Source organism: Peromyscus maniculatus, chromosome 4 (assembly GCF_049852395.1).
Source record: "Peromyscus maniculatus bairdii isolate BWxNUB_F1_BW_parent chromosome 4, HU_Pman_BW_mat_3.1, whole genome shotgun sequence".
In the NCBI taxonomy this organism is placed as follows: Eukaryota; Metazoa; Chordata; class Mammalia; order Rodentia; family Cricetidae; genus Peromyscus; species Peromyscus maniculatus.
Window position 1 is genome coordinate 53,778,211 of NC_134855.1, and position 27,597 is coordinate 53,805,807.

General features: G+C 40.2%; 1 protein-coding gene and 1 pseudogene across 1 annotated transcript in view; one reads left to right on the forward strand and one right to left on the reverse strand.

Annotated features, from left to right (window-relative positions):
- The window catches only part of Agps (alkylglycerone phosphate synthase), a 105,006-nt gene extending 79,287 nt beyond the window's left edge, over positions 1–25,719 (forward strand). The window contains exons 18-20 of the mRNA XM_006972465.4: positions 3,241–3,340; positions 5,303–5,360; positions 22,013–25,719. Coding sequence (XP_006972527.3) covers positions 3,241–3,340; positions 5,303–5,360; positions 22,013–22,134 — 280 coding nt within the window. The 3' untranslated portion in view covers positions 22,135–25,719. The remainder of the gene's footprint in view (positions 1–3,240; positions 3,341–5,302; positions 5,361–22,012) is intronic.
- LOC102903559 (ubiquitin-conjugating enzyme E2 variant 2 pseudogene) lies at positions 12,657–15,371 on the reverse strand (annotated as a pseudogene).
- Positions 25,720–27,597: the final 1,878 nt, after the last annotated feature.

A 27,597-nucleotide genomic window follows, 5' to 3' on the forward strand; every position in this document is an offset into this window, starting at 1 on the left:
TCATATTTGCTGTAGACTTGAGTAGTGTTCTTATATACAGATGCCAAACATGTAATATATTGATCCTGAGTTTGTTGAAAGGTGGCTGTCTTAGTTAGGCTTTCCATTGCTGTGACAAACAAAAGCGGCTTGGGGAGGAAAGGGTTTATTTTAGCTGATAACTCTCAGGTCACACTTTATCCCTGGGGGAAGTCAGGTCAGGAACTGATGCAGGAGTGCTGCTCACTGGCTGGCTTAGCCTGCTTTCTTCTAGCACCTAGGTCCACCACCAGCCCAGGGGTGATACCACCCACAGTGGGCTTGACCTCCCACGCAGTCCGCAGTCAAGAAAATGGATGATAGGCCAATTTGTGGGGACAGTTTGAGGTTTGCTCTTACCAAATGACTAGAGTCACGTTGACATAAAACTAGCCAGCACAGTGGCAATGTTCTATTGAAGTTTGGCTACATAGTCTGTGTAGTGATGTTAATGGTTCTCTCATGAGTAGTGTATACTCTTAATTCCTATAAGCACACTTTACTTATCCTTCAGTTTTTTTTTTTTTTTTAACTTGGTTATTCCTGATCACAGCACCTCGTAGTTAAAATAGTTCTCCAATTTTCTTAAACTTGTAAATCTGGAACTTAAAATGTAAATGTTCAAGGGATCTTTTTTATGAGTGTGAATTAACACTAGACGAAAAACACAGCTGGCAAATTGACATAGCATTGTTAAACAGTTCATTTCTTCCGTTCTGAGGCACCTAACATTTGGCCTAAAAGACCATTACAGTTTTAGATTAGATTCTGTTTGAACTGTGTAGTAAAACGTATTTGCTGCTTCTGTTAGATTGAGTCCTTTGTCATATCTCTATAGCTTGCATTTGGAGATTTGATTGTGATTGTCCGAACTCCCTTTACATGCTTCCTAATTGCATATTGAAAACCTAGATATTTATTACATAGATGATTTAAGAACCTAACATTCTCAATATCTTTTGTATCTACACATATAACATACACATGAAGTCATAGATAGTATTTTAAGGTCATGCCACTGCATTTGAGCTCATCATTTTATTTGTTTTTCAAGTCCTTTCTAATTATTGTGAGCTTTGTGAAGAAGCTGTATTTAAGTCTGATCCTACTTGGTGTTTGAACATTTCTCCCACTTCTGAACTGTGCTTCTTTCTGTTAACTTTGAGAAGTTTGGAAGATTTGTAATTCATCACCATATTCTATCAAGTCAGTTTGAGAAGTGTCCCCCCACCATATACACAGGGTTTCTCTGTGTAGCCCTGACTGTCCTAGAACTCACTCTGTAGACCAGGCTGGCTTTGAACTCACAGAGATCCGCCTGCCTCTGCCTCCCAAGTGCTGGGATTAAAGGCCTGCGCCACCACCGCCTGGCTATTGTTTGTTTTAACATCTGAGTAAGATGGATGTTTTGTTCATTTCAGGTCAATTAGAAAATCATTTGTATTTGCTTTAAAATTTTTTTAACTTTGGATGGATAATAATCTAGACTTATAAAAAGTTGTAAAATAGTATAGTTATGTTAGTTTTTTCTTTATGCTATGATAAAATACTCTGATAAAAGCAACTTAAGAATGGAGATTTTTGTTTTCGCTCACAATTTGAGATACAGTCCTTCATGGGGAGTAAGTCAAGGCGGCAGGGGCCGCCATCTGGTCATGTGACACACACAATTAGGAAACAGGATAAATGCATGCTGCTGCTCAGTTCCAACTTTCCACTTGGTCCAGGACCTCTGCCCAGGGAGGGAATGGTCCTGTCTGAATTAAGATCAGTCTTCCTGTCTCAGCTGACATAGCCACAGTCACCCCACAGGCTTACATGCAGGCCCAGCTCCTGGACTCCTGTAGACTCCGTCAAGTTGACAGTTAGCAGTGGCCGTCACATTTTCATGTACCACCTCACTCACCTTTCCCACTGTCAATATCTTACCTCCTTACATAGTATGATTATTAAAATGTCAAAGCCAGTATTTACTACTATTGATTGACCTACTCTTCTGGTTTTTAAGCTGCATAAAGCTGTTGATATTACTTATCTATCTCCATATTCATCCAGTGTCTCTGTCTAGGACAACAAAGATAGTAGAATTATACTAATGGGTTCCAAGATATGTGCCCTTTTAAATGTCGTTACACGGAGGGAGGGAGCATCAAATTGTCAACAGTCCTCACTCCTGTTCTTGTATTCTACAAAGTGTCCTGTATTGACTGTAGAGAGCTTGTGAGTTTTCTAGCACATTTAAACTATTTTTTTCTCCACTTCAATGATTTACTTTTTTCTGCCTAGAATTTCTTGATCCACAAGAACCCAATCAAATGACAGCACATGGTATTGTTTTCAGAGCATTTATGTATTTTGCAGAGGTGATAGCTTGTTTGTGTTTTATCATCAGTGTAGTTTTTTTAAATAATGAAAATTAATTTAAGTACTTGGTAATTGCATGTTCTCATGTAGTTCACATTTCTGCTCTAAACAGTAACGAACCAATGAAGGAACAAATTCCTTGTTGCTAATGTTGCCTTCATGGGTGGTAGATACTTTGTGTAGTATGTCTGTTTACTGTGGTAATCCAAAATGTATCCACGTGTATAGACTTGAGCAATAGTGATACTGTGCTTCAAATACTGTTCTCTATTACCTACCTGAAGAACTAATTGTACAGAAGTTAAGTGGAACAGAGGAAAAGTTAAGTTACTTACATTGTCAAGAAGAGGACCTTCTAAGTCAGGTTTTTGTTAGGTTATTTTTGACTGTGCATGTTAAAGCAGTTTATGCCAATACTTACTGACTACATTTTAAATGTTTAAATGCTACTTAAAATAAGGTTCTGTTACTTGTAGATAACTTAAATAAACTCACTGAGAATGGTGGTTTTTTTTTCACTAAGTACTGAATTTTATAAACAGTTTTGCTTTATTTCCCTTTAGTTTTAGACGTAAAACAGAATAGCTGAGTTGAGCCATGTATTTATAATCTTGACTAACCTCACATTTAGATGAAAGCAAAATCCCGTGTTTCCCACTGCATTCATAGTTCACCTGTTTTGGCAACAGCTGCAAGGAGAGCCATGGGCCCTTTTCCCTGGGAGCGGGAGGTTGGATAGAGGACGAGGTTGTGGCTTGGGTGGATTGCACAGTGATCTTGTCTTTGACGTTTCTGGATGTTAAGTCTTTTTTCACTGAACTTAAAGCCCTGTGGGGACTTTGTCCGTTTGTCTTTTAGGGTGACGCAGACGTACGATGCAGGTGCATGTATCTACTTCTATTTTGCCTTTAACTACAGGGGGATTAGTGACCCACTGACTGTGTTTGAGCAAACTGAGGTAATTTCGCATAAAGCTTTTATATTCCTTTATTAATTTAAATAAACTTTTGTGCCAATTTAAGGATTTCAGTTTGAGTCATCTTAGTCACACATGGTTTGCCTGGCTGCTAGCCCATTGAAATGAAAGGTATGTTAAGTCCACTGACTTACTTACCAAATTGTCAGTCTGAAATTAATGTTGGGTATTCCTGAAGCCTGTGTCTCTTTGGTTGTTACTTTCAGTGAGTTATAGCCAATTAAGTAACAACAGGAACCTTCATGACTGTAGGGGGTCTTTGATGTCCCTTTGACAGTTCATGCATTTCCAGGTGGTAGTTATTGTTGAGGTCAGCAGCCCTCATGTTCTTGGTCTACATCGTCGTAATATGTTCCCATGCTTGTGAATTTTTATATAATACGACTGTGTATAAGGTCCTGGGGATTCATTTGCTAGCAGTTTCAATTACATTTCTTAAGTAACATTAAGCTGCTGGTTTTTATAGACTTGGGTGTTGACTGCTGTATTCCTTCTTAAGAAGCAACATAGATTTCCTCCACTAAACTAGAAGAATCCATAGTAGATGTATCTTTTAGACACATAGGTGCCCTAGTTTAAGTTAATTATGTGCCTGCCAATGATATCTATCATCTTCAGAAGTTGAAGTATATTCTTTGTGTGTGTGTGTGTGTGTGTGTGTGTGTGTGTGTGTGTGTGTGTGTGTGTGTACACACAGGTACATGTATACAATGCCACACAAATGGAGGTTAGAGGATAACCTGGGGGAGTTGGCTGTTTCTCTCCACCATACAGGTCTCGGGGATAAGACTCCGGTGGTCGGGCTGGGCAGCAAATACCCTTATGCACTGAGGAATCTCACCTGCCCAGAGGTTTGAGTGTATCTGATTCTCTTCGGCTTAGCCGGGCATGGCAGTACACACCTGTATTTCAAGCTTAGGGGAGGTGGAGGCAGGAGGGCTGCAGCAGGCTTGGGGGAGGGGCAGCCTGGTTTGCACAGTGAGTTCCAGGCCAGCCAGGGCTGCATAGCTTCCTCTCAGCACAAAACAAACAAAGCGTCCTTGGAGTCTACACATTGAAATTATTTCTGTTTTCTCAGCTCTGTTGCTCGCTTAATTCCTGATCTCATGGAGCTGTTTTATTTGAAGTGATGTATCAGAAATGTTAAGCTCTTGAGCAGGGGCTAGCATATTTATGACTATGAGAAACACCGACTCCCAGGTCCTGATGGTGTCCGCAAAGTCCTTTGCAATAGGTGTGGTCCATATGTTCCACCTGGGCAGTCTCCCACCTCAGCCACCATTGATAAGTTTATAGACATGAGTATGTCTGAGAAGCTCAAGGCACAGGAGGTATTCACCTTGTGGCTGTTAAATATTAGCAAATCATTAAGAATAGAAAATGTAATTAAATATATGCATGAAAAGCCATAATGAAACCCATCATTTTGTATACTAACTTAAAATTTTTTTCAATTAAAAGAAAAAAAAAAGTTAGAAGCAGGCCAGGGCTTAAGTAGGGAAGAAAGGAAACAGAAAGATCCGAGGCAGCCTCAGGTTCCATCACCCTTCACTGTACATGCTGTCTGTATTTTGTTATATGTTTATCTTTCAACCCAGGTGCATGCCATAAGAATAGTTAGGACTTAGCATGTGAGGAGGTTAAACAAGGGGACAAAATGGAAACTTGGGGTTCTTTTTTTCTTCCTCCCTTTCTTCCTCCTTCCCTCTGGTCCTCCGTTTCCTCTTAGATATGTGTGTAGAACTACAAATAATTTATCCTATGTGATTGAACTAAGAGATGTTGTCCATAAGAGTGCTTCTGGCTGTGTAGTAGAAATAAATGAAAGAGTTCAAGCAAATTGCTTGGTACCTTTCTGGGCATCTGGGGAGAAGTCAGTAAATGTTAGCCATTCCAAAATGAAATTCAAGTAGCAGCAACATTTTGTGTTGTTTCCATTTACAGGCGGCTGCTAGAGATGAAATCCTTGCCAATGGAGGGAGCCTGTCACATCACCATGGAGGTATTTTTAAAGGGGGTGGTATAGAATTTCTAATATTCCTGCTTTTAAATATATTTGGTTTGTAAAATCCCGGGGAGAGTCATCACATGAGTAATTTGAGAGTACTTGAGATTCCGGAAACATTTTTATGCTCTTAGAATAACTGTGATCAAGGTAGGTAGGTTGTGTTATAGCCAACAGAGTGTTTGGTTTGATAAGCCTGCCTTGGTATGGAGCCTATCAACTTTCCTAATTCTCAGAGACCTCATGTTACTAGAGAGCAGATTATCTTACCTGGGAGGTATTTGACCATAACAGCCAAAGCTTTAAAGAAAGGAAAGAAAAACAAAACCTGTATAATCTTTTCCAGCCACTATTGGAGTACAGATGATCAACAGTTGTACATATTGAAAGGTATTTGTTCCTGCTCAAACTCAGCAAATTAATTGACAGGAATTTTAATAAGCTTAGGAAAAGTAGTAGAATGCAGTTGTAAGATACAGTCTTGTACAAGTTAAACAACATTCTGTTATTAAGAGTGTAGTTTTTGAGATTATGCACAGGTTCTCTATAACAGAAATTAGTTATGATATATTTCTATAATTTTATGCTTAGAAAAAATAGAAGTATAGAGATTTTTTTAAAAAATTAGGGAGTTGCATGAGGATAAATAATCACCTAAAAATTAAACTTCTAGCCTGTCCTGGACTCTCCATGTGCCTCTTGTCCTTTTTGACTTCCCTTAGAACTATATTATCTAAAATGCAGTCCGTTTGTGTTCAAATCATTTGCATTTGCTTGCTGAAAAGTTGGGGTACAGGAAGAAAATGATTTTTTTCTGTATGTTGCTCTATACTAGGACCAAGAAATACCTGATGTACCCTGCCTCTGTGTGTATAGAGAGATATTGGAAGAATTTTGATGGAGAAGGGGTGTACTGTATAGAGTGCCTGTTTCAACAAAACATTCTTACAGGCAGGGCTGGAAAAGATCGATGATGCAAATTAATGAGATGCAAGATAATTCAGACACTGCTACATCAGTTTCATCTTTAATATCTTTTTTTTCTTAACCCTCAAAATTAGTTGAATAGGTTGTCTAATGAACATTAGAATGGATAAATTCATCCTTTGTCTTTTTTCCCTGAATATACTCTTTCCTTTAGAAGTTTTTTCCTCTCTCTTTTGTGTGTGTGTTTGCTTGTGTGTGTGTGCACACATGTGTGAGTATGTGTGTTTGCTTACATGTGTGTGAGTGCACATGTGTGCTCATGGATGTGGATGCCTGAGGCTGGGTGGGAATCTTCCTTGATGGGTACCTCATTCCCTGAGGCAGGGTCTCTCAGGGATGCTAGTGGATGTTAGAATGACAACTGAAGAAAGGAGAAAATGGGCACTGGCAATGTTTCGGGTGGAATTGAAAGCTGAGGTATGCCTCTGGGCCTTACACCTTCTTTAAATCAGGGACTGTAAGATGTGTGTTATGGTAAATCTGAAAGAGGGAACAGTGTGAGGATGGCTGCTGTAGAGAGGGTGCCCGAAGCTGACTGTCATTTAGAGAACTGATTATTAAATGGGCTGTTTCCTTGATTGTGGAATGATGGTCTTGGTTCACTCACGTTTTGTAGTGTGAAAAATTTTGCCAAGATTGAAGGTGAGCAAGTGACTGAAGCAGTGCAGAGGAGAGCCATGTTGGTAGCCTTTCTGTGGTCAGTGGCTCTTTCTTTTGCAACTGTGAGGATATACAGGCCTTCGTGGGCGTGGCTGCGTGTGAGGTACTGTGGAGGCCAGTTAGGAGACCGGCTCTCACATTTTACCCCAGGATACTCTTGAGGAGTGAGGGATACAAGATTGAGATAGAAGGATAGAAGGGAGAGAGACAGATAGAAACACAGGATAGCCTCGGGAGGGCCTGGGTCCTTATCCACCAGCCCCTCCTGTCTCTTCTAAAGGTCTGTTTATAGGAGTGCCAAAGGGTGGAGCAAAAGACCTCCCCCTAGCTCAGCCAAGTATAGACCCTTCCAGTCACCTGGTAACCATGCACATGGTCAAGCAATCCTCTAATGCAGCTCTGCTGGGTAAAGCAAGCTCATATCTCCCCAGGAAACCTTTGTGGGCCTCCACAAGGTACCCAAAGGGAGACACGCTGCAGTTGCTTCTCAGATGCTGAGGGCTACTGTCTCTGGAGCACAGCTGTGCTGACCTTTATAGCACTCACTGCAGAAAAAGTGACTAGACTCTGCTGCATATAGACTTGAAACTTGGTTTTATTTGTGAAAGGTATAAAAGTTGTGTGTGTGTATAGTATATTAATATATTATGTGTGTTTATTATATAGATTACCCAGTACCACAAGTAAATCAATAAGCAATAGTTGGGAAAGTGTAAACCTTACCCTGTAATATATTGATTTATCAATCCTTGGTCTCAAAGTAAAGTATGTAACTACTCCCTGTGGGTTTTGTTTGTGATAGAGACTGAGCCCCAGACCTTACAGCTGAGCTACCTCTCTAGCCCTTAGATATTGTTTTTTGATACAAAGTATACTTAATGCCTTTAATCTTGTGTAATGTGTTTTCTGCATATAAATATTACTGGCCAACTAGGCTAGAGAATTTCAGATTTTCCTTCTCCTCAAGGCGGTTACATGGTTGGCCCAGGAGAATCAGTGTTACATTCAGAAACTGCTGATCAAAACTGGTACGGTCGTGCCACGCTCACTGCTGTTAGTGTAGTCTCCCGCACTTCAGACTGCCCTGTCCAGACAGCCACAGACACAACAAATGCCTGATTCTGAGAGGGGCAGAAGGTGAAGGAAAGTGTTAAGTTTCAGGGGTTGTGGGACTTAATCTCCCTTGTCCTCTTCAACTTGCTGCTGAGCAGCTTTATCCTTGTGTCCAGTGGAATCCAAGACTAAGCTGCTGTCACTGGTGTAAGGCTTCGCTCCTCCCTGTCCCTGGCCTTACACCAAGAAGCCTAAATTATTTGAAATGATTTCAAATCTAAGCAGATTGAAATTGACTGCCTTTGAAAAGAAACACTGTGTATTAGTCTTCTTTTAAGACTATATAAATCCTCCTTTTCTTTAATTTCCACATTATCTAAGATAATTACCTTTAAACAAGTGCCCCAGAAGGGAATCACAGTTTTAATTTCTTCATTATAGGTATTATTCTTAGTAGATCTTCCCCGTAAGTCATTTCCTAATTGTGGGCATCTAACATTTCAGTATCAGGTACTGAAACAGTACAGGGCAGTTCATGTTACAGTGTCTTAGTTATTATTTCGATTACTGTTGATAGCACCGTGATCAGGGCAACATAGAGAAGAGAGAGTTTACCTGGGGCTCACAGTGTGAGAGGGTCGGACCACCAGAGCAGGGAGCATGGCAGCAGCAGGCAGGCTTGGCAGCAGCCGAGAGCTTACATTCTGAAACACACCCAGGAGACAGAGATGTTGGGAACGGCGTGGACCTTTGAAACCTCACCGCCCACCACCAGAAACACACCTCCTCCGACAAGGCCATGCCTCTTACTCTTTCCTGAACATTCCACCAGCTGAGGACCGAGTGTTCAAATGTCTGAGTCTGTGTGGGCCATTCTCATTACATTATCACTTATAGTAAAACCACTTGTACAATTTGTGTATATTTTAGGATTAAAGATCTTTGTTTGTTTAAAGACTTCACACATTGAAAAATTCCATTTATTGGCTTGAAGTAGAATGTGGCAAGGTTTGATTCCATACTAAATTTAGAGGCTGCTGCATTGAAAGACACATTTTCAAATTTCTGTTCCATTTGTCATACTTATTTTTTATGTGATCAGAAACAATGACTGCATGGAAACAAACTCCAAACTACCTGATTTCCTGTAGTGCTTAGAAAAGGAACCTAGGCTTGTAGAGGTGCACCGTCCACCTCATGTACACTTTCAAGTGAGTGTGTGGTCTTGGTAAGCTGCGGGAGTAGAGAGTGCATCCTTTCACGCCCCTATTCACTCACTTCCTTAGTGACAGCCTTGGCCCCTCAAGGTAAAACCATCCTGAAGATGTATGCTGATAACTCCAGTTACCAAAAGATGTCACCTCTCCTGGTCCTCCCTTAGTTCCGTCTGTCTCCTGCTGGTGCACTGTACCATCCTCTTCACTCACCAGATCCCCTCCTCCCTTTTCTTACTGCCTGGGAGTCATTTCTTTAAATCAGGTTGTCTCTTCACATTCAGAACAAAACCCAGACCCCTTCTCAGGCCTTCAAGGATGCAGTGGTGTGTCCATCCATCCCTCTCTCTGTCCTTATCTCTGATCCATTTTTCCTGCCATTTCCTAGACCTCACCTCTTTTCCCTCATGGCTCATGCTCTTCCCTCGTTTTCTGCTGATCCCCTCATAGTTGTTTGCATGGCTCCCTTTACCTGGTCATTTAGGTCTCCAGTAAAGATGTCACTTTCCTAGAGATGTTCCCTGCTCACTTGTATAGTTTTTACTGTTTCCCATTTGTTCAGTGACAGTTCTGTGATCATATTCTGTTCTCCAGTCCCCAGAACACAAGTGACTGCTCCACGGAGTTCTTCCTGAAGGACAAGGATTACAGGAGGGCACTGTCTGCTTTAAGACAAAATGTGAACTGCACATAGGAGGAGCACTCAGTAATATGCAGAGTAGGCATGTTATTGCATTTTGCTGAGTAAGTGACTCTGCTAACACATTTTCACAGAAGTATTGTAAAATAAACTGAGTCTTTTTTATGATTAATATGATCCTATATTCAAGGAAGATCATAAGCACATGTCATTCTTGGGTTGTTGAGGTAGTTCAGGTCTTTCTTGGCAATTTATATTGAGATCCTGTCTCAAGATGAAGATTAGAAGGATGTTTGGAATATATTTGGATGGTGAGCATTTACCTCAGATGCAGAAGGTCCTAGGTTCATTCCCAAGCACCACACATGTGCATGTAGACACATGCACATATTCTAATATGTGGTCAAAATTATGACTGCATTGAGTGATACACACACACACACACACACACACAAGTTTAGGGTGCTATAAATAGGAAAGGAATATAGTCTTTGAAATCAAATACATATTGAACTTCTAACTCCAAATTTACTGATCATAGGGAAGCAGGTTCTCTGAGCTGCAGTTGTCCTCAACTGCAATCCAAGAGTTCACCACCTCATAGGTTCTTTATAGGATATAGCTGTGATGCATGTATAGCATCTAACGCACCTTGCATGTAGATGCTGAAACATTATAGTGTGTACTTTTCAAGTAATAGGAGAGTACCAGGTAGAACTCTGCTTTATTTTCTTCATCTTTTGCACCAACCACTGAAGAGTGGGTTGCAGTTTATTTGGAAAAGAGGTGTACATTTAAGGGGGTCTGACTAAAATTTTCATGTATAGCTTAGAGGTCTTACTCTATAGGTCTCTTAAAATATGCATCAAAGAAAAATAAGTTTCTTTCACATTACTGGCAGTTAAATTGGCTGTAGTAAAATGTCTGTTTTTGTGGTAGCTTCTCTGAAGTCAATCATTTAATTTGAAATTTTCAAATGCCCATTGCTATTATAGTTTTATAAAGCAGAGGTGTTTTTAATCCAAAATTTAAATAACATGTTTAATTGTGCTGCTAGGCTTTCTAGTAAAGCTTTTGAGAGACCACTATTTTTTAATATGTATAAAGGGTTTTCCTCATTTGCTCCTGAACTGAACATTGAAGCTGGCCTCAGTAGCATATTTCTTTGTTGACTTTCAGGCAGTGTCATGACAGTTGGTTTAGTTGTTTGTTTGGTTTTTGTTGTTTTTGTTTTGTTTTAGTTCCAGTAGTAGAGAATATTGATGCAATTTCTCTTGGAGGGTTTGGCCTGTAATTGTGATTAATAACAGTTGCTTTCACTATCTGGAAACAGACAGGCTGGTTTGTCTGCCTACAATCATGCTGTGATAAATGGAGCTATTTTAACTCTGGTTTTGTGTATCAGAGAAGACAGATGTAGTCTGGGACTTGAGGCTGAAGGAAATAGGGAGTCTGCTTACCGTCTATAGTTCTTGCATCTGCAGCTGATGTGCTGGTTAAACAGCACAGTTTGTGTCAGCCACATACTTAACTTGAACTTGGGCTTAGGATTTTAAGTCACCCATTTTCTGAAATTGTTCTTCAAGTCCTTTGGCAGTAAGCAAATACCCTGAGTGAGTTTACCAATGTTAGTTGAAATATTGGTGTCTAAGCAAATCAAAGCTGTTACCAAATTTCTTCTCCCTCGTGGTCAGAGCAGAAAGTGGTCTTATCAGAAATGCTTGAAGTAAAAGTGGTCGAGAAGAGCATCTGTTCAGAACCTGTAGTGTGAAATAGAAGGTAGAGAAGAAAGTAGGAGGGAGGGAGAGAGGGAGGTAAGAAGGGAGGGAGGGAGGGAGGAAGGAAAAAGGGAAGAAAGGAAAATAAACTGTTCCTTTTCGGCCATTACATGATCCTCTGTCTTGAAAATCCCAGAGAATATTCAAAGACAGAGTAGGCAAGAACACAGAATACAAAATTCCATATAAAAATTAACAACAAATGTTAACACAACAACATTCACAACTACTAAAAATTGAAATAAATGTGAATCTAGTAAAATAGGCTTCAATCTAAGAAAATATACATAGGTTTTTTGTTTGTTTTTATTCTAAAAGTTAAAGAATGCTAGCGGAAGAAACCAAAGAAGTCATATATAAGTAAATGGAAGTCAGATTCCTGTTCCTGTATTGATGGGAACGACTACATGGTAGAAATGTCAGTTCTCTCCAAACTGTCTTTTTTTTTTCTTTTTTGTTGACTTCACTTAAAACTTCTAAGCATGTTTTATTAAACAGAGACTGTAAACAAATATTTATCATGTCTGTTACATGTAACAAACGGGAACAGCTTTTAACAGAGATTCATCAATAACCCCCAAACATCTTTTTATTATAAATACAGGTATCAAAACAATCCTGAAGCTATTTTTGATGCTATAGCAGGCAGCACCCACACCCGCACCGCTTCAAGAGCGAGCACAATTGTGACTACTCATTATACCTGCTACTTTAAACAGTTCGCTGTGGTCTAAGGACGATGATAAAGCATGCCAGTTCTGTTCTCCTTCTTGAGACAAAGGTTTCACTGCCATCTGACACTCCTTTGTCATGCTTTTGTCTTGAAAACCTGAATTCACTTTGAATACTTCAGGCTCATGTTTAAATGACAGTGCTTTAAGAAGAGAAAGAAAAATTGTGCTGCACTTCTCTTGTTACCTGAAAACATAATAAGTGTACATATATTAAATATATTCTTACAACTGTCCAGGTCATGTTTACCAGCTGGAATTCTTTTACTTAATGTGTGGGTATTTTGCATGGTGATATTTAATCAAGACATTAACATGAGTAGAAGGTTGTTGATTTAAGACAAGTTTGAGAGCCACTAAAATCAGTTGTTGTACGTCTGTCCTTCCAGTGGTTGTGGAAGCTTCATATTTTCTTTGGACATCATTAGCTGTCTTAGCTCTTGGAGTACAACTTTAATGCTATAGGAATTTTGCCATTTTGCTAAAACTGGTATGCTTCGTGCATCCACCATTCCACTAGAATTATTGATTCCATTCATATTAATTTTTGTTACAAATTAACTGATGGAGGAGCTTCTGGGTATTTAGATCCACATTCTACTTTCAGGCTATATATTCTGTTTTCATAGTTTGTCTGTGGAAACCGCCATCTTCTCCTGCTACCAGACGCAGCCCCCAAACTGTCTTTTTAACACATTTTCTATTAGAATTTTAGTGAGGGTTTTTTGTTTGTTTGTGTTTTGTTTTTTGTTTTTTGAGACAGAGTTTCTCTGTGTAGCCCTGGCTCTCCTGGAACTCACTTTGTAGACCATGCTGCTCTCAAATTCATAGAAATCTGCCTGCCTCTGCCTCCTGCCTACTGGGATTAAAGGTGTGCACCATCACTGCCTAGCTTTTAGCAGAGTTTTTTACGGATCTAGGAAAGATATCCTAATTTTTATATGATAAAACAAAAGAACTAGATAAATAATTTTGAAAAAAAGAAAAAAAAAGATTTTCTGATTATCAGCCTTATTATATAGCTTCAATAACCAAGACTGTAGTGTTAGATCTATGGAAGAGAATAGAGAACACAGAACTTGGGCCACATACGTGGGCCCAAATTATTTTGACAGGAACACTTCAGTGGAAATGATGTTAGAACAGCTGTACATCTGTAAGCACACATGCATGCAACTGTACATACAAAAGAACATTGACTTAAATCTACTTTATACAGAAATTAACCCTAAATAGATAATGATAAACTCTAAAACTATTAGAAAATAGCATAGGAGAAAGTCTTCAGGTCTAGAGCCAGGCAAAGAATTCTTGGACTGGATCCAAAAGCATTGTCCATAAAAAGAAAACTTGGTTAACTGGTCTCAACTGTAAAAAGATGAAGGTGGAACAGCCTGGATATCTTTTAGCCTCTGTGTGGCTAAATAAATCCTGTTAATCCATGTTCTGGAATATGCTACTCGGTAACAAAAAGGAATAAACTATTGACTGTACTTGACTTCATCTCTGTGGGACTGTGCTGAGTGTAACAAAGCCAGTCTCCAATGGCCTCTTACCTTTATGATTCTGTAACAGCTTTGACGTGACAAACCGCTTGAGAAACGATTGGTGGTTTCTAGGAATCGGGGCTAGGGAAGAGGCTAGAGACAGGTAATACATGGATGCTTCTGAGACAAAGCTGCCCAGCATCTTGACTGTACCAGTGTCAAAGCCATGTCCTCTGATAGCCAGAAGCTAAGTAGTGTGGCCAACAGTGACTTTACATCAGACCACCATGAGAGCAAAAAGTTTGTTTTCCTTTTTGAGTAATATTTTCAGTTTCTTTATGGCTGGCTTTTTCTCCCAGAACTTGTGCATTACATAAAGTATTTTTCTGCTGAAGCAATGTAAACAGATTCTAGTAACAGATAGTTAAAAACAATGTAATTCATAATGTATCAGAACATTACAGCTTTTCATTCCTATCGCAGGTGCAGCAAACTTTGGCTCACAGGGAAAACCATTGAGAATGCACTGCTCACCACCCCTCACCTAGGCTCAGCTTCAAAAGGCCGTGACAGCATGTATCTGTTAGGTCCTCCATGTGCTGGACTTGTAGTAACTTCCGTCCTGAGGGAGGGTGGCTTGAGTAACAGCCACGGGTTTGGGGGTTTTTTGGATGGGGGGAACATTAAAGAGAATTTTTCCTTCCTGGCAATTTTCATGTAGACCCTTATAAAAGTAAGATGTTGTTAGTGTGAGGATTCTCAGATTACATTATCATATTCTTATAGGTACCTAACAGTTTATAATATGTTTCATGTGGTTACCAAAATTAATTCTAATTGATATTTTCAAGTATGGTATCTGTTAAAAACTTAATATCAGAGCTGAGCAGTGGTGGCACACACCTTTAATTCCAGCACTTAGGAGGCAGAGGCAGGTAGATCTCTGTGAGGTTGAGGCCAAGTTTGGTCTACAGACTGAGTTCCAGGACAGCCAGGGCTACACAGAGAAGCCTTATCTTGAAAAGACAGACCAAAAAAAAAAAAAAATCTGTTAGGTACACTTTATTTCTGCTGTTATTCTATTTAAATTTCTGTAATTAAAATTAAATAAAATAAAAAAATTAACTTCCTTGGTTACACTAACCACATTTCAAATGCTCGGTGTCTCCATATAAACTAATGGCCACTGTGATGAACAGTCTATATTTACAATATTTCCTGCAGGACTGTGCTCCTGGCTATTGCTGATTCAGTTGGTAGTTCTGGCAGTGAAATCACACCTTCCTGTCAGTTATGGCAGTGAAATCACACCTCCTGTCAGTTATGGCAGTGAAAGCACACCTGTCTGTCGGTCATGGCAGTGAACACACCTTCTGTTGCTTATGGCAGTGAAATCACACCTTTCTGTCGGTTGTTTGGACTCCTGGGTGGTGAACACTCGGAAGCATAGAGACCCATGGTTCCCTTAGTCTTGGCATTATTTACATTTTTGGCCAGATAATTTTTTGTTGGCGGGTTGCTGCTCTATGAGTTTTGGGATGTTTACCAGCATCCATGACTTACACCCACCCAGTAGATGCCTGTCTTATGGATAGGCATTGCTATTGCTGCGGTGAAACACCATGACCAAAAGCAATTGGAGAGGAAAGGACCTTATGCTTTCTTTGGATTACACTTTCACATTGTAGTCCATCACTGAAGGAAGTCAGGACAGGAATTCAAATGGGGCTTGAGCCTGGAGCCAGGAACTCATGTAGAGGCCATAGAGGGGTGCTGCTTGCTTACTTGCTCCCCTTGGCTTGCTCAACCAGTGATGATACCACCCAAAATGGGCTAGGCCCTTCCCCATCAATTAATTAAGAAAATGCTCCACAGGCTTGCCTGCAGCCCAATCTTATAGGGGCATTTTCTTAATTGTGGTTATCTCTTCTCAAATGACTGTAGCTTGTGTCAAGTTGACATAAAACTACCCAGCACAATGCCAATGACAATTGCCCCATTAGGACAGCCAGAAATGTCTGTAGGCATTGCTAAATACCAGTCACTGTAGTGGAGAATCACCAGTGAGGTCTAGAGAGTTCTTTAGATTTTGAAGAAATGAGAACTTGGAGTTCTGTGTCATGCCTTCTGTCTACTACAGAATAGCTCTGGGTATTTCCAAGATATAATGCCAAGATAAAGGGAACACAGGGTGAATACAATCGAGGAAATAAAGAAACTACATTGCTTTACTAGATTTTTGAATCCCTATGCCATATTTAAAATGTCTTAGAAATAGCTATAGTTCAGTTCTTTACTTCAACTAAATTTATTGACTGTCTTACTATGTGGTAGATAGTGTGTTATATAACAGGATTACAAAGAACAATGAAATATTGCTCTTAGTCTTCAAGAAAGATAAAATTTTCTATTCTACTTTTATCTGTCTCATTTTATTTAACCTTTTCACTTGCTTTGGTTTCTGTTGTATAAACACTCAGTTCTACTCTGGTTTAAATTTCAAGTGTATCAAACTGATTGATGGCCCTGAAGACAGATTGAATCTGGTTCTTGTGAACTATTTACTCTATTAAAATTTCTTTTCAGTTTCTAGTCTCAAATGAGCTATTTAAACATTCAGAGCTATTAGATAAACTGTGTAGACAAACCTTTAGCATTTAAAACAAAACAAAACAAAACAAAAAAATCCCAAACTGGCCTTGCTGCCAAGCATGGTGGATGGCGGACATGATTGTAACACCGGCACTCAGGCAGCCGAGGCAGGACAATCCCAAGGTCAAGACCCATCACAGAAAACCAACAAGACAGAAAGAAAACAGGCATTCTAAATGTCAGCAATAAGAGGAAACCCACACAGCACTGGATTTTAATTGCTTTTGTAAAGTCTGTGGTATTCATCAGTTTGTCTTAATGTCAGAAGTTTCATTAGCAGATGACACAGATATATATATATATATATATATATATATAGTGTTATGGCCTCTGAGCATTCAGTTTCTCTTACGAAGTCATGAAGAGTCATAGTCCTAACTCAGATTCTCTTGAAGGCTGAACGTTACCACATGGTAGAGGTCTGTTGGCTGGCATTTATGGAGCATACAGTTTTGCCAGAACCAACCAACCACAATGTGCTTTATGGCACAAGCAGATATGTAAGTCAGAGTCCTTTCTAAGTTGAGTCCCCCTTTAAGAAGCCTTGTTAGCTCTACTTAGTACTCAGAGTCAGATAGTCCATTGTTCTCTGTTCTCATTAGTACCTGGCAGATCCCAGAGTGCCCAAACTTGATCTGACAAGACATTGGATGTCCATCCAGCATTAGTTCTATACATAATCTAGTAGTAGTTTCCTCATGCTAATTAATGGAAAAATAAGAAGCTTATGGGGACTAGAGAGAGATGGCTCAGTGATCAAGAGTGCTTTCTGCACATCACAAGGACCAGAGTTCAGATCCCAGCACCGATATAACAAACTGGGTGTCTGGTATACTCCTATAACCCAAGTTCTGGGTGGGATAGAGACAGGACCACTAGGACTTGTTAGCTGCCACTGTAGCTGAGAACATGTGAGCATCAGATTCAAAGGAATAGAGGAAGATACCCAGCATCCTCTTTTGGCCTCCACATTCACACAGAAGCACGTATAGCATACATTAATGCAAGGAAGGAAGGTAGGAGGGAGAGAGGAAGGGAGCAAAAAATTTAAAGCAGCACTCCTATAAAAAGGAGTTTCTTTTTATTTATTTATTTATTTATTTATTTATTTATTTTTTTGTTTTTGTTTTTGTTTTTCGAGACAGGGTTTCTCTGTGTAGCTTTGCACCTTTCCTGGAACTCACTTGGTAGCCCAGGCTAGCCTCGAACTCACAGAGATCCGCCTGGCTCTGCCTCCCGAGTGCTGGGATTAAAGGCGTGCGCCACCACCGCCCGGCCCAATTTTCTTTTTTCTTTTTCTTTTTTTTTTTTTAATTTTTTTTTTTTGGGTTTTTCGAGACAGGGTTTCTCTGTGTAGCTTTGCGCCTTTCCTGGAACTCACTTGGTAGCCCAGGCTAGCCTCGAACTCACAGAGATCCGCCTGGCTCTGCCTCCCGAGTGCTGGGATTAAAGGCGTGCGCCACCACCGCCCGGCCCAATTTTCTTTTTAAAATCTGACTTACAGGTTCAAGCTGAATGGGTACTTGGTGTGTTAAATGTGGTGTTTGATAGTTATTTGTTGTTGCTGGTTTTGTAATGATGGAGATAAAAGTCAGGCCTGTGCATGCTGGACATGTCCTACAACTTAGTTCTCAAGACGTGGTTGTTGTAATAATGACTGTTACTTCAGGCTTTTGCTAATTCTACTTTGTTCTTCAGTAAGCTCCTAAATAAAAGGTCTGTTTTATAGTTGGTTCTTTTCTCCTCTTTCTGGTCAGCTTCATCCTCTGTCTCTTCCTCCCTTCCACCAAGTACTTGTTTGGGTTGAACCTAGACCTTTGTAGCATGCTAGGCCAGCTCTTTACCACTGTGCTAATCTTCCCATTTTGTTCTTCCTTATACGTCTATTAAGGTCTTTCTGCCCTTATAATCAAACTGTGACTAACAAGTTAAATACATCTAGATAAAAGATACCTCTGTGTTCAGCTGGCCCAGATTTAGTCCTTTAAGGTAGAATTATTTAGTAGTTTCTGCTAAGTCTTCAGTTTCTTAAACCACATAGAGTAGTTCCAGATAATGTTTGTGGGTCAGACTAGCCATCACGTCCACATTTTTTTACATATGACACCAGTAACTTTGCCTTTACCTGTGTGTGTGTGTGTGTGTGTGTGTGTGTGTGTGTGTGTGTGTGTGTGTGTAGACCAGAGGTTCACATTGAGGACTATTCTCACCCACTCTATACTTTAGTTTTTGAGACAGGGACTCTCACATAACAAGGACTTGCCTTCCATGCTCGACTTGAAGCCAGCAAGCCCCAGGGACCTGCCCGTCTTCGCCTGCACCCAGCACTGCACTTACAGACAGTGCAGGTCCTGAAGATCCAAATGCAGGTCCTCGTGCTTTTGTAGAGCAAGCCACCCACTGAGCCATCTCTCTGACCTCTGTTCCTTTTTAACACTATATATCATACTACAAAAGAGTATTCCCTGAATCCCAGAGTTATGTTAAGTAAGTGATTTCAAAAACCACCCCTGGAACCTATTCTCTGTCCTAGAAGAACACATTAAAAATCCTGTTTATTCACTAAATACCCACACAGACACAATTGGAAATCAGACTTAAAATGTGAAATCCATTTTCAGTTGAAGCAGAAAAAGATGCCCCTTGCCCTTGGATTCTCAAACAGCCATTGGCAGCACACATGCAATGATCGTGGTATGAAAGCACAAGTTTATCATGTCCTGTGCTTCTCTGGAGTGACTGCTGCATAGTAGGTGTGTAGACGTTGTCATAGTAGCAAATATTGCAGCAAATATTGGTAGCTTCATTCCTTCTTCCCTTGTGATACGATACAACATGCTACATAAAGAGAACTTTTTCTTTTCAGATAATGAGCTGTGTAAATGTTTAAGGTGCTACCATATAAGTGTCTAGCACATGTGTCCCATGTGTACAGATGAGTGTGACCTCTAATTGATGAATATATAGCAAGTTAAGGATTTTCTGAAGGACATTGTGGTCCAGCTCTGCAAAGAAGGTCTTGTACTTGGAAACCACTTCCCTCTCTGGGTGGAGGCCTGTGCTGTTTTAATTTCTTGATGCATCTCAGGCAGCCCTACAGCATTCCCAGAGTCTCAGAGCTGTGTCCAGTTACAATCTGATTCTTAGTCTCAGGAGATGCTTATCTTTAAACTGGGCTTCCCCTTGCACACTTACTCTACAGTATAGTCAGCTTAATTTGCTAAGCAAAACCAAAGATCTCTGGTCCCTTACTTGGGTAGCCATGATTTCCTACCCCTTGCCTCGTCATTTCTGTTCTCAGTAGCAGAAGCAGTTCACAGACCAGTGCCACCAACGGGTTAAACTCTCTCATCAGACATGTTTATGAGGGGCCACAGCTATGCCTTCTTCTCCCCCGCTGCTTGCTAGTTCACTAATCAAATGTATGTTAGATTGATTATTGTCAAAGTATAAACCATAGAAAATTTGACAAGATAGATGTGTAAATTATCCTTCTGACAGAACTAATGATGCACTCCAAGCACCTTCTGTTTTCCAGTGCTTGGTGAGTGACTTCATTAAGGATGCAGTGGCTGTTGGGTGGCTTCTCAGACAATGGTTCAGTTCCTTGTGGAATTGCATTATTACTGGAGGTGTAGAACCAGGCCGACAAGCTAGCTGTTGGGCGTCCTGCTGGGCTGCTAATGTGCTCCATCTTGTTGGAGCAGTTGTTTGCCGTCTTTTCAGGACAATTACATCCATAACCACAGGACACATTCACTGACGCTATATTACAGATAACCGCGGAGACTGCCGCTGACTGCTCCTCATCCCTCCCCTGAGCTGCTGCAGCAGCATGAGTAGCACCTTCCCAACTCAGAGGAGCTGCTGCTGCCTGCCTGCCTGCCTGCTTGTTTGTTTGTTTGTTTATCAGCCTCATGGAGCAAGTCTGGAAACACGGACTTTTAACTTGTTACGGGTGTTATCATTGAATGGCGAATCCATTTGCAGATGAGAGGCTCAGGTTTGCAGCACTGTGCCAAGGTGACAATGGTCCTGTTAGAGAGCTTCAGGTGGAGGCTGTTCCAGGAGTCCAGGCCTGGGGAGGGAGAGCGAGCTCTCTGAACAGAACCTTCCACTTTTGAACTTCAGATTTGCTCCCCTAGACTTCACTTCTCGTATTGTAACCCCACAGTGCTTTGTTGTTCCTTACGCCAGCCACGAATACCTTGCTTTCTGAAGTATTGTGCTGTTGGTTATTTGGATGGTGATTTGACACTTTCCAGAAAACTGGACCTGAAAGCTGCCCTGAGCTGAGCTGATGTGGTGTTTAAGGTTCCACAGGGCACATGCTGTGATGGACTGCTGCAGCCTGATAAATGGGAGTGCGCTTTAGAGTGACGGGCCTAACACTTCAGTGAAAGGCTTCTCATTTCTGTAGATGACGGCATCATTAGTGAACGTTTGTGTGAAGTGGCCATTTGAATTCAGTTAGTACAATAATGCATGTTTGAGAAGTGTTCACTGCAAATAGCCCGAATGTAAATTAAAACACCCATTTTGTCTTGTAAAAATACACTGATTTGTTTTCAGTGCCAAAGCAAGTTGAGAGTCAGAATTCTTTTTATCTGTCCCTCACAAAAGTTTTAGGTAGAAAAGCAATTTTTTTGTTTTGTTTTGTTTTGTTTTTGTTTTATTTAGTGCCTCTGCTAACTATTGTAATACCTTTTTCCTTTAAATTTGTAAGGCTTAAAATAAGGGTAAAAATAAAATGGACAGTTCATAAGAGGAAATTAAATTTAAAACAAATTAGGTACCTGCTTTTGCGTGTGCCCCCCCCCTCCCAAAAAAAAGTTTGGATCTGGCAGAACAATGACAAGAATGTAACTGTTATTTGGGGTACATGGATTTATTTAAAGCACCTGGAAAAGAATTTTTGATTGGAAAGATTCATAACTAGATCTTTCCCCCAGAATCCTTTGAGTCAGATTTTCTCATTTCTCTTAACTATACTCCTTAAAATATTTTAAAGAACTGTATAGTCTGTCATTTTTGTCAGGTCTACCCAACAGATTCGTTTTTCTATGATATTTTTCTTTAGCAAGCTTCATTTTCCAACTTTTGTCTTGTGGGACTTATGACAAGGGGTAGGCTTCTGGATAAGCTTGGTCTTTTTCATCTGTTATTTGTAAAGTAGGCTGTGGTCTCAGTCCACGCCTCCTCCTTCCATTTCCATTTCATAGTTTACAGAGAAAGGAGACACTGGGGAGCACAGACTTCCCCTGGGAAGGCACTGGGCTTAATGAGCTTGATAGTCTGGTGGGCTCAATAAATCAACTAAAGCAAAACATTTCTCATTTGTGAATAAAAGCATTTATCACACAGTGTTTGCTCACTCATGGTCACAAGATTGATTGGTTTCCAGCATTCAAGGTGTGTACTGAAGCCTTTTTGATTTTGTTTTCCAGTGGGCAAGTTACGAAAGCAGTGGCTGAAAGAGAGCATCTCTGACGTCGGCTTTGGGATGCTGAAGTCTGTCAAGGAGTATGTGGACCCCAGTAACATCTTTGGAAACAGAAACCTTTTGTAACTCCATGGATATCATTATGAAAATGGTACCTTTTAAAAGTCATCAGCTATGGTTATTCCAGTAATCAAATACGTCATGGACTGTATTTCAGCTACGTTTGTTTGTTGGTTTCAAATAAGTTGGTTTTCATTCTGTGCTTTGTTTGTTCATCTGTGGATTGACAGATGGTGTTCCTAGGTCTCTCTCGTTGTAGGTATACCAGCTTATAGCCAGCTAACTGGTTGTCATTTCGGATTTCAGTCAGGCGGCACGAGGCTGCCCGTTATCTGAAGAAGATGCTGCCAGCTGTTTTCCATGCTCCTCTAGGTGAGCTGAGGCAGGTGGTGTCATCTGCTGCTCATCTAGCCTCTCCTCTGTCGTGTCCTTTCTTAACAACATTTCTCTAAGGCAGATATCTAGCAAATTCTGCTGGGGAGAGAGATTTGTGTGTGTCGTGAAGGCGTCCTTTCCCGGGAGTAGGCTGTTGAGGGAGGACACTGAGGACAGCCAGCAGTCTGTTACTAGCATGCCTTCATCTGTATAAGGTGCTCAGCCTCAGCTTTGCTTGAAGTGAATACACAGTTACAAACTTCAGTTGCCAACATACACGTTACTTTGTGAGCAGACACAGTTTTGTCCTCCGTGTCTGTTTCTAGTGGGGTGTGAGTGGTGTTTGTGTCGCTGAGGGTAACCTGTTGTTGTGTCCTCCATCATCTATAACATGCTTTGTAAGAACGGCTGCCTTACTCCACATGACGGGCAGGTTTTCCATGAAGCGAAGGCCATTGTCCCCGCTCCAGTCCTCACGTTTCTGCTGTCAGAGCCTGTTGCCCAGCTGCACAAGCAGCTGCAGCGTGAACAAAAGGAAGGCTCCTGACCTGCTGTCTCCAGGGAAAGAGTTATTTGGCTAAAGAACGGTCGTCAGTGGACCCTTGGATTTGAAAGTCTCTATAATTTCAATGACAACAATCTTTTTTTCTAATTAGCCACAAATAGCCTGATAAATTTTCATGGAAAAATAGTTTCAATTCAGTTCTTAATAATGGTTTAATGCCTTTTTGAATTACTGGTTTAACCTAAATTTTAAAAATGTATTACTGCATATGCCATAATCACAAGTTTGAAATATCCTATTTCTTAAATAAAAAGGAAACTATTAATCACATTTAGCAGACATTTTTACATTCAAAACTGGATATTGAAATAAGTGGAACAATTGCTTTAAATCACTGTTGAGGTTCCTGATTCACATTGTGAGATGGGTTCTTTTCTTAATGCAATACCTAACTTTTGATAATTTTTTTAAATATTTAATCAGATAATGTAAGTCAAAATGCAGACGATCCTTTAAAAGGACACACTGTCTGTCTATGTAGCAACGGCTCCAAATATGTTGGGGTAGTTTGATACCTTTTATATCTGAAGTAGCCTTAAACAGAACAGTGAAAATTTAAAATTGACAAAATGATATTTTTAAAACTTCAAAATGATAATTTTTAACTATTAAAATTGGCCTCAAATTAACAAATTTAAATCTGTAGGAAAAAATCAATATTAAGTATTAGTTTAACAAAAACTCAATATTTATTTTTTGGAAGCTGCCTCTTTATTGATGATTTATTTTCCATTATAAAATTTCCATATCTTTGATTAAATATTTTGATGGTTTGAAATAGCTGGACACTTGATGAAATCGCCTCTGAATTATAAGATTCTTTATAAAATGCATCTCGTCATGAGGGTGATTCTCTAGTTGGTGATTGAAATGTAACATTTAGTAAGATTCCAACAGCTCACTGGAAGTGTATACATGTTTCCAAGTAATTATTTTTAATAAACGGTTTTATTAGCAGATCCAATTCCTTGCATGTGATTGTTGAAACCTTTTCCCCAAGGAGTTCAGATTCCACAGCCTGGACAGTCTGTACTGTGAGTGTGGCTGTCACCTGAAGTTGTCAGCCCACTATCCGATAGGAGCTTTATGGAGATTAGCAGTTCGTGTCTTTGTTTCTCTCCTCCTCTGTATGAAGGCCTCACCAACCTTGTTTCCATAATGGTTACTACACTTTGTATTTGAAGTAATTTCAACAGAAATCATTTTGAAACACAAAAGCATTCATTAGTACTGTTTCACTAGGGCTGTCAATCAGGAAGCCTCCCCACCCACTTCTGGGAGGAGCCTCAGTGTAGGCTGTCTGTGGAGGAACATGAGGTCATGAATATGCACAAAGCACTTAAACCTTGCCTCTTTCAGAAGTGTCTGCACTTGGCTTCATGAAGCTAAACCTGGAGAATATTGTTATCTGAAGCATCTTAACTCATAGATTAGTTTTTTTAAAAGCTGTAACTTGTTTGATATTCAGAAGCACCTAACATTGACTCATACTTCTTAGGTTGGTCATATGTGTAAAACTTTGCTTAAATCTGATGACGTCACATGTAGGCTGGGGTTTTAGTGGGAATGGGAACTTGCTGCTAGTGAGATTGAAATACTAAGGACTCAAGTGGACAGGCTTTATTGTCCTTGGAGAAACTGTTGCCTTAATGTGATGTATAGTGGTGCATAAGTGAATTGAATCTCATGCTATGTTCCTTGAGCCTCTTAGCTGGATTGTGAAGGCCACATGTTTCTTGTGTCCAGCATTTCATCAAAGAATACAGGATTAAACCCTGCTTTTTTTAGGAATGGGAGGTTGGTACTCGAAATGCTTACATATTACAGATTATTTATGAATCTGGAAGCCTTTTAGTTTTCATATTTGTATTCTTAGTTTATTTTGGGAAAACAAAAGCTCAATAAAAGACAAGCTTCCATCAGTGTGTATATCAGATATAAACATGTGCAAGAACCCTCCCTTTTCCCCCTCCAGAATACTGTAACCGAGTCCTAGTTTGCATATTTGAAAAAGCTTTTCTGCATGTTGATCCCAGAGATTTTTCCTTTGTTGTATTCTTTCCTACCAGCAGCTTCTTCTAACTGTAGCCGATCAGAGCTCCCAAGTCCTAACGTAGGAAGTGTGTTGCTCCAGATGGAGCTGGGTTTGGTGTCACTGTCAGAACACAGTGATGTCACTATGCGGGGCAGCCACAGATGCTGCCTGTGGAAGGTGTGTCTCCAGTTCAGGGAGTGCTGAGACACAGCGATGAATAGCTTTAGTAATTTTGAGGGCGTTCCCCTCACTTACCTTCAGTGATTTTGATTTTCCCCGAGCTCCGCTTGTGACAGGGAGCACAGCAGAAGCAGGCCAGGGCTGCAGAGTCGGAGTTCCGCCTTGGCCTTCGTGCGCTGTGGAGGCTCGGCTCGGCGCAGGGCTTTATGTTCCAGTGGGAGCCATCTGCCTGCAGATTCGTTTCATTCTTTCTCTTCACTGAAAAAAGAAAATCACTTATACAACGAGAGGGAAATCCAGACAGTCTACAGGTTTTCTTCAACTGTTGAAGTATGTGTCTGACATGAAGGATGTAACCTAGCTTTCTGTTCCTTAAACCAAATAGTGTTCGTCTTCAGTGTGAAGCTTAACTGTAAAAACTGCTTGTATAATGTCAAGAGATTATAGAAACATTATTAATAAAATGGACACGGCCTATGGTTTTTTTAAATCAAAAGGAGGTGTGAAGCTGTTTTTTCTTCTGTTTGCATATGTTTTCAACTTCACTTTTTCACTTTGTGTTTCCATGGATTTGAAGATAGAAGATAATTTTTATAAGTCTGCTAATGTAGCATAATCAAGACAACCTGACTATGACTAAATCCTGTTGGCTTTATATCATAACTTGGTTGCGTCGGTCTTCGGTTATTTTAAAATCAAGATTAAATTTTTAGGTGGTATTGAGTCGTTGTAATTCTGAAGAATTCCCTTTCAAAATTGGAAGGTCACAGTGAACATTCTCACACTCTGTAAATAAGTACCATCAATTCCTTAATAGAGGGAGTAAAGATCACTGATACCACACTCGAGCCAAAGAACCTTCACAGAATTACATCTAGTTCTGTGAACATGAAAAGACGTTTTTTGTTGTTCCCAAAGGATATTTTATTTTTAAACAAGGAATAAGTAATACATTGTTTGATGGATTTTTCTTTTCTAGATACTAGGGATTTACATCCTGAGAGCAGGGAAACAGGAAAAAGACATCTTGAACACAGCTTGCTTGTCTACACATGTCATTTGGAAGACAGCTGACCGTTAGTGTTGTTTCTCAGCAGCACAGCACACATCCTGTGAAATGGTTTTATCCCCTTGACTGTTCACAGAGGTCCTGAAATGCCTGTCACTGTAGTTCCTCCAAATGGGTATTTATTGAATGATGACTTAAACACTGGCCCCTTAAAGCTCACAGTGCCTTCTTGGGATTTTTCTCTTTCCTTCCATGAAACAATTTAAAATGAGAGCAGGCATGTCTCTAAAGGCAGAAATGGTTTAGCAATTCAAGGTTCTTCCTCTCCAAGAACACATCAGAATTTGGTGGTTGTATGTAGAAACCCTGTGCAGTGTTGGTTGGGTTATCTATACAATCAGTTGGTTATGTGCTGAACCTGGACTCAAACATTTAGTCAGCCGGTGGGATGTGTGTCTGCTTTTCATTCCCACTGTCCCAGCCCTAGTAGCCCTAAGATGTGACTTGGCAAGTGCAAACACTTGGCAAGCCTTGAGACTCCCACTGTATGCTTTCGGCTTTGTTTGCACAGCTCCCTGAGGAGTAGAGCCTGGAGGCAGGCTTTCTAGTCCTTAGGCAGTGTCTGTCTTTCCTGTGTGTGATGGTGCCTTGGGAATAATGATTATTTGGTTCCTGGGCAATAAGAAATCCTGTGAGAAGTAGGTGTGTTCTATACAGCTTTGTCCTTTTTTTGCTAAGCCTGTGAAATATTTTGGTCTGATACAACTTGACTTGAATAATATCTTATCTGAGTCTTCCTCCATGGCAGGACATGTTTCTGCCAGTACTGTAGTAATCTTTTGGGAATTACATGTGGGTAAAATGTATATGTAAGCCATTATACCACTGTAACTAATGCATAGGAAACAATTCTTCCCTTTACATTTATAATCTAAAAGAGGAGATGTAGTGGGAGGTAACATATCAGAGGTTCTAGTAGAGCTTGTCAAGTTCAAACTGAGCCATGCCATTCATTTTCACAAGGGCTCATTGTATAGTCCATATACCATGCTTTTAGTGGATGTTCAAAATTTCCTTTTATTGGTTTTTCGTAGACTGTGTTGTTTTAGAACAAAAATGCCCATGTGTAATTTTTAAAAGATGTGCTGGGAACAAATAAAACATTTCTAAAACCAATAATTGTTTCCAGAGCTTCTTTATTTCCTCGTGATCTCATTTAAACATGCCAATAGCCTCCTCTCTCAGAAATAGTTCAGTGGTTACCAGCACTGGTTGCTCTTCCAAAGGACCCAGGTTTGATTCTCAGTACATGGGGCTCACAACTATCTTGAACTCCAGTTCCAGGAACCTGATGCCTTCTTCTGG